Source organism: Chaetura pelagica, unplaced genomic scaffold (genome assembly GCF_000747805.2).
Source record: "Chaetura pelagica isolate M959 unplaced genomic scaffold, ChaPel_1.0 scaffold48, whole genome shotgun sequence".
Lineage (NCBI taxonomy): Eukaryota > Metazoa > Chordata > Aves > Apodiformes > Apodidae > Chaetura > Chaetura pelagica.
The window spans coordinates 738,399-745,767 of record NW_009954241.1 but is presented as its reverse complement, the minus strand read 5'-3'; the positions used below and the strand labels follow the sequence as shown (position 1 = coordinate 745,767).

At 38.1% G+C, this 7,369-nt stretch overlaps 1 protein-coding gene across 1 annotated transcript in view; it reads left to right on the top strand.

Annotated features, from left to right (window-relative positions):
* Positions 1-6,708, top strand: part of PTPN21 (protein tyrosine phosphatase, non-receptor type 21) — a 37,082-nt gene extending 30,374 nt beyond the window's left edge. Inside the window, exons 13-18 of the mRNA XM_010003703.1 lie at positions 252-389; positions 2,847-3,068; positions 4,227-4,355; positions 4,662-4,896; positions 5,422-5,582; positions 6,451-6,708. Coding sequence (XP_010002005.1) covers positions 252-389; positions 2,847-3,068; positions 4,227-4,355; positions 4,662-4,896; positions 5,422-5,582; positions 6,451-6,579 — 1,014 coding nt within the window. The 3' untranslated portion in view covers positions 6,580-6,708. The remainder of the gene's footprint in view (positions 1-251; positions 390-2,846; positions 3,069-4,226; positions 4,356-4,661; positions 4,897-5,421; positions 5,583-6,450) is intronic.
* The last annotated feature ends 661 nt before the right edge of the window (positions 6,709-7,369 follow it).

Genomic DNA, 7,369 nt, shown 5'->3' with positions numbered 1-7,369 from the left:
AAAGATATTTGTCATTCTCATGCAGTTTCATTAACCTGTCTGGAATGAAGACAGACTTGTGTTGTGTCCTTGGAGGAATGTGGTCCCACCACCCTAATTTCTCCCTGTGGTGCTTATCAAAAAAAAAGCTCAGAGCTGTTTGTAGAAGGAGTTGGAGAAGTGTCCTTGCTTAATTGAACTAATCTAGTTTCTGCTTTATAATTTAATCAGACATTTAAGGCTGTTTACCAGTTTTAGCTTTTCTTTTGCAGGGCATGAAAAAGAATAAAAATGATGCAAAAAAAATAGGGCCTCTAAAGCTAGCTGCCCTAAATGGACTAACCTTGACTAGAATGCCTCTGCCAGATGAGGGGAAGGAAGAATCAACAAGAGCAACAAATGATGAACGGGTATGTTGGAGTTTTTTTAACACTTGATTTCTCTTTTACACTAGTGATTTTTCCTAATGAAATGCATATCAATGGTGCTTTGTGTTGACTTTAAGATGCTTCAGATTCAAAGCAGCTCAAATACTGAGAACAGAAACGCAATGAAGAATGAGACTTCTGATCGATAAGTTATTGCTAGAAGTATTGGTTGTAACTCAGGCTTTTCTTTTAGATTTAAGACAACAGTGAATCAGATTACAGTTTGTCCTTTAAACATACAGGAAAAAAATTAACTAGTATCTGTTGGTACTTTTTTGTGCCAGGTCTTTCTGTTTTCTCTCTTAATTTTGGTGCTTTCCAGACTGAAAATATATGAAAACTAAAAGTCTGACTGTGAGATTGTACTTAGTTGTAATCATTAGTAATTAATACCATTTTGCAATAAATTTTGTAGTTAAATTACATCTCTATGATACAGTTGTGCAGATTGTATTTATCTGCTTTCCTGAGGTGGGTCTCTGAAAATATAGATGGAACTTGTGTTATCTGCAGAAATTTGAAATTCAGTGAGAGTTCCCAGATCACTAAGAAGACATCAGTTTCCTAGCATTTGAGGATCATTCTTTGAGAAATACAAGACTCCATCTGCTTGTGTCAGGCTAAACAACATCAGTAAATATATTTCAGCCCTCCTCATGTATCATTAGATAGGTTGCAGGAAAGTGACATGCAGTCGATATCCAGCCTCTGAAGGGTAGAAGAGTGCTGTCATCACACATATGACCAGGGAGCAACTAGATACACTAAGGTCTACAGTGATAATTGTACATTCTGCGACCAGTGGTCTCTTTAGAATGTGGTTCTGAGCATGGTTGGCATCCTCAGCTGCAGTCTCCTTCCAGCTCAATTTGTTGACAGTCACTGGGCAGGGGTAAGAGTCTGAAAAATATTCCTGCTCTCACCAGCTACAATTTTAAGAAAGAGGCCAAGAAAATTTGTTGCAAGGCACAGTCTGAGTTTAAAGGTTTGGAGTGAGGTCCATAAGAGGGAGATTTGACTGTTCCATTTCAACACAGTTGAAGTTCTTTTTGAGCTATATATGCACTCCTCAAAGTGGTTATTTTCTTTTACAGCTGTAATCTCTTCCTGCACTGACCTCTGTTGAATTCAGCCATATAATTATTCAGCCAGCTCTGCCCAGAGTGTTGAGATAAAAGAAAAATCCATAAAGTCAGTTTATGAACAAGACATGTCACTACACTTTCTCTTCAGGCAGTCATGTAAAGGCAGAACAGATACTGTGAAAAGGGTGTAATTCCTAAAACAGTCGAGAAGAGGCAATGCCAAGCAGACGTGTGTCATGAAAGGAAGTCCAGAAACAGATATTTTAGATTATGACTTTAAAGTTGATTCAATGCCTGTTTCATTGCTCAGCTTCATGTTATTATCAGCTTAAATGAGGAAATTTAGCCTAAAGATAATAAAGGAGTTTGTACAGCTGATATATTGATACTCAAATAGCGTATGATGGAGGTTTTACACCTTCCTCTGCAACATTTGGCATTATGGTTATTTGATACAAGACACTCTTCTGACCTGATACTGCAGAGCAGTTGCTGTGAGAGGCTGGGGACATGTGACATAGATGAAATTTTCTGGCTGAAATCTTACATATTATTCTCTAATTATTGTTGGCAAAGGGACGCTGAAATTCCAGAAGTGTCTTATGATTTTGAAAGAACTTAGTTTTGAAAGAATAAATCAGGTCCAGGGTGGGGAAGGAGCAGCTTATTAAATAAAACAGCTTGAATTATACTAGTAGGAAAAAATCCAGGTTTTACACCTCAGCTGCAGCAAGGGATTCTAAGAAGGATTTTCTGCTCTATGCAAAGTTTAGTTCCTTCACACTAAGAATAAGTGTAATATTGGCAGTGAATTATTAGCTCATTGACTGAGCACATGTTTTGTTTTACATTTTTAGAGTTTTTATCAAAAAAACCAGTAGATGACAAAGTATACTACTTTTTATTTTATTACAAGGTTAAAAGAGATCTTTTCAAACGTTGTAATCTAACATGCTATGTTGAGCAGGAGCATTATTTAGTATTTCTTGTTCAAAGGCATTTGAGGCAGTTCGTAGTATAGCATAGCTATCTGGTTTGGCTAAATATTTCTTTGCCCAGCTGGCTCATCGTTATAGAAACTATGAAGTAATTTCTCTTTCACGAGTGATATCCGCAGTCTTTGTGACCTAGTGAAGTATAACAGGCTTCTTAGTTTTCAGTTTTCATAAATTCCTGCTGGTTAGGGTTCTTCTAATTTATTCTTGTATGTTTGTGAAAACATTAATAGCTGGAAAACCATTGAAAAGTATGTAGTAGAAGGAAATACATACATTTTATACTTCATTAATTCTTTGTTAAAATGGACTTCCCTTAGAATGTGACTTTGTACGTTCATCTGTGTTCTGTCTTTCAGTGTAAAGTTCTGGAACACCGGTTAGAGCAGGGGATGGTGTTTACTGAGTATGAGCGCATTCAGAAAAAAAGACTCATAGATGGTGAGTGCTCAATAGCTCGGCTTCCTGAAAATGCTGAAAGAAACCGGTTCCAGGATGTCCTTCCTTATGATGATACCAGAGTAGAGCTAGTCCCAACCAAAGAAAATAACACGGGTTACATCAATGCATCTCATATCAAGGTGAGAGAAGTATTGTTGCAGGAATATTTTCCAGTTCATACAGTAATGAAAAATGGTTTTGGTTGTCAACTTGTTTTGGTCAGATGTGTAAGAATCCCTCCATTTTTTTGTCTTTCCCTTCATCTGCCAATGTTTCTTAGGGAAAAGGAGGAACCTGCTTTTCTTCATTATGTAAAATAATGGATGGTTAATTATTTGAGAGGTTTTCTGCATTTTACTTCTTTATTGATCTACTGTCTCCTTTCCATCTCATCTCTCTGTCAATTGATACTAACTTCCTGGAGTTAAGAAGGCAAATAGCTTTATAACAAACTGGGATCCTTTGGTATTTTTATGGAGTATGGTATTTTTGAACTGTAATGACAGTCCTTAATATTGCTTCCATTTCTCAGACTAGATCTACAATAGGCAGTAAGCTAGCTCCCAGTTTAAGCTTTTTTTGATGGTTAGAGGAGCAGATGGAGCCGGCAGAAACCTGCTCTTTTGTAAACTTCAGTTGCCTCCTTTCCTCAGACTTAGCTCTTTAAAGTCTGTTTTAAAAAGTGAAGAAGAGTTGACCTCAAGAACCTTCAGGGTAATTAATTAATTTTCAATGCATTTACCTACTTGAAGTACCACTGAGCTTGTTTCATGCTTTCGCTGAATAGACTCGAGGTTGTCAAAGCAGCAGTTGCGTAGCTGCCTTTTTTTAATGAATCTGTTGACATGGTACAATAGTTTCTATACTAATTCCCAAATATGGAGAACCTCTTCTGACCCTTCTCAAACTAGATAATATTTTTTGAGGAAACATCACCTAATTCTAGCTCTTTAGTGCATATAATAGCATTTACAGCAAGGCATGAAAGCTTCTCTAAATTCAAACTGGCTGGAACACCTTAAATTCACAAAGGAGAAGTTAGATTTTATTTACTCAGTTTTACATTTTGCTTATGATGTAAAACATATTTAGGTAGCTTTGTGCCTACGCAATCTTAACCATTGTGTCTCCTCTGCATCTAATATGACAAGATGAAGGGAGGCAGATAGAACACACAGTGTGCTCCTACCTTTGCAGTGTTGCTGGCTTTTTTTCAGTTCATCTGTCAAATGTCTGACTTAGGAATTGGCAGAAGGGAGTTTTCAATAATTACTAGTCTGATGCCTTTCCTTTTGCAGATCTCCGTTGGTGGCATAGAGTGGGATTACATTGCTACGCAGGGCCCTTTGCAGAACACATGTCAGGATTTCTGGCAAATGATCTGGGAACAAGGGATTGCCATCATAGCTATGGTGACAGCAGAAGAAGTGAGTAGTCACTGAGTTAGGTTTCTCCCAGAAATTCTGCTATTATTTTGGTATTATCCGTTACTTTGCTCCAACAAGAAGACCAATCAAATATACATTTCAAGTAATGCCCTTGTTGTTCTGACTTATTTTTCTTGGCAGAAAGATGTAAATATGCAAACTCTTTCTACTGGAAAGTTGGTTTATTCTGACAGAAACTGTAACACTGTAGTAGTGTTTAATAAAGAAGATTTAATAGTTGTTACACGAGCATAAGGTATATGAGTGTTCCTGTGTTTCTTGCTAAGTGAGTGTTTCACTTTTCAGGAAAGTGGGCGAGAAAAAAGCTTCAGATACTGGCCACGTCTTGGTTCAAGACACAATACTGTAACTTATGGAAGATTTAAGATAACCACACGATTCCGTACTGACTCAGGCTGCTATGCAACCACGGGTTTGAAGATTAAACATCTTCTCACAGGACAGGAGAGAACAGTTTGGCATCTGCAGTATACAGACTGGCCAGAGCATGGCTGTCCAGAGGATTTAAAGGGATTTCTATGTAAGTTGTATTTAATAGCTTTGTTTTGGGGTGTTGGGTTGTTTTTTTTTAGTACCTCCTAAAATGTCTGCCATGTGTGAGTTTGATAAGTATGCCAAGCATTCAGCCGTATAAGGTTTCTTTGCACCAGCAAGAGACGCTGAACTATATTTTTGGCAGGAGTATACCTGCCAGTTTGTTAAAGTGACTGTTTATGTCTAAAGCCAAATACTCAATTTACTAAAATTTCATATGGATTAAAACATAATTGCAACACATAATGCACATCAGAGTATGTTCCAGAAGTAGCAAGATAGCCATGAGCTGCCTTTGGTGGGGAACGGGGGAATGACCTAAGGAAAGCCTTGCAGAAGTTAGATGATCTTTATAGATCTGTATTGCTTTGGTTGGGATATGACTTGTGATTTATGCCATGCATCATTTTTCTGTGGGATGTCATTTGTTAAATTACTGTTTTCTGGTAGTCATACAGCATAATAGCAAGGCTTACAAGGCTTCATCTCCTAAATTTATCATTCTTACTAGCATACTTGGAAGAGATACAGTCAGTGCGGCGCCATACGAACAGCACTGCGGATCCTAAAAACTCCAATCCTCCTGTACTGGTCCATTGCAGTGCAGGTGTGGGACGAACAGGAGTGGTCATACTGTCAGAGATCATGATTGCTTGCTTGGAACACAATGAGGTGATCTCTTTTTCTTTCTCCTGCTTTAAATAATGTTAGGTAGTGGAAGAGTAAGTAGCCTGCCTAATAACTATTTCATGGCTATTCATCCGAGCCTTCCCAAGATGGGGCCTTTGGAAGAGCCCATATAACTGTGGTTGAAAGAGCTCTTGGCAATTCAGCAGAAGTTAATAATCTTCTAGAGTTGCCCACTTACACACTGGGTACTGGAATGCTCATTTGAATTCTTGACTCTCTAAGATGTTGAGTCACTGAATGGAACAAGGTATGCCTGAGGCTGCTAAGCATATTTCGGGATTTTGTTCTGACTTTAGCACTTTCACGTAATGCCTTAGTTTTAATGGATGACATTCAAGAACATGCTTTGTAGCCAGTCTGTGCTTATTATGAAATATTTTGTTCCTAAGTGTAGTGTATCTGCAGTATCAGTCTCAGCAGAGGACAAAGCAGTAGTTTTTTAAAAGAAAAACTGGTCCTGTCAGCTTTTAGCCAGATATGAACAGATGTAAAGTGTTCATTAATACTACTATATGACAGCTGAGGTTTACCCAACTGTTTCATTGTGCATCCCTGTCCTAATACTGACATATTTTGCAGCCATTAGGTTTTTGAAGACCCATGAGCTCTTTGAGACTCATGAGATTAGCAAGTTTAAAATTATGTGTATTTCACAGATGAGGAGGTAGGCGTGGCCAGTGGTGTAGTGCAGTCCATTCTGCATGCATGGGCAAGGAATTGTCAGAGCTGAAATTAGAGCAGCTGATTCTGCCCTTAGCTCACTGGTACTGCTCTGAACCTCCTGCTGAGGAAGGGCAGGCCAGTTTCCTTACCTGCCAGTTACTTGTAATGGTTTATTTCCTTCCTCTAGATGCTGGACATCCCACACGTGCTGGACATGTTGAGGCAGCAGAGAATGATGATGGTGCAGACTCTCTCGCAGTACACTTTTGTCTATGGAGTTCTCATTCAGTTTCTCAAAAGTTCTAGACTTATATAATCCATGCCTCTTCCTAAGGGACACTGCAATAGTTTACAGAAAGAAAATGATGGTTGTCCAAGCAGACCTGCTTTCACTGGTATTTTCTTCATATGAGGAATCATGCAGTTACCTTTTAGGGCTGGTATGTGACTGTTAAATGCAAGTCAGTGTTAACAGCCCCCGCAAAGCAGAATCTTCACTGGACTAAATTCTTCCCGTGTTCAGCTGCAGTCATATTAGGGAATGATTTTACTTGTACTGGTCTGTAGTACTTGTGTATGTTTTTTAGAGTGGTGTTACTCTGGGAAGAAAATTCTTATGAATGAAAGTACATGGCACACTTTGATTAACATTATGTTTTAAAACAGAACTGTTAACTGTGGGAAAGCTAAAATTTGTAGATGCACGTAGGGTGACAGACCTGCTTCTTGGGAATGTCAAGGTCTTCTGCAGTTTAATTCTGCTTTCAATTTTATATTTAGAACAATACGTCTATATTTTTTAAAATGAACTTTTGATTTCGTCTGGTTTATGCAGGAAAATGAGCAGCTCTGTTATTTTTATATTTTGCATTTTTTAATTAAAAAAAAAAACACACCATGAAACGCCATAATCCAAAACTTTTTAAACAGCATATTTTCAGAGGAGAAGACTGACAGTGGTTGAACTAACTTTTCAAAAATCATGCAGAAAACACTAGGGGAAGCTACTAGTAGTTAGTTGTAGTGCCAGGTAACAGAACTGAGAAGTGAAAGATGATGTTACCTGTTGATAACTTCCATTTGAGCAGAGGCGTGTTTACCTGTAA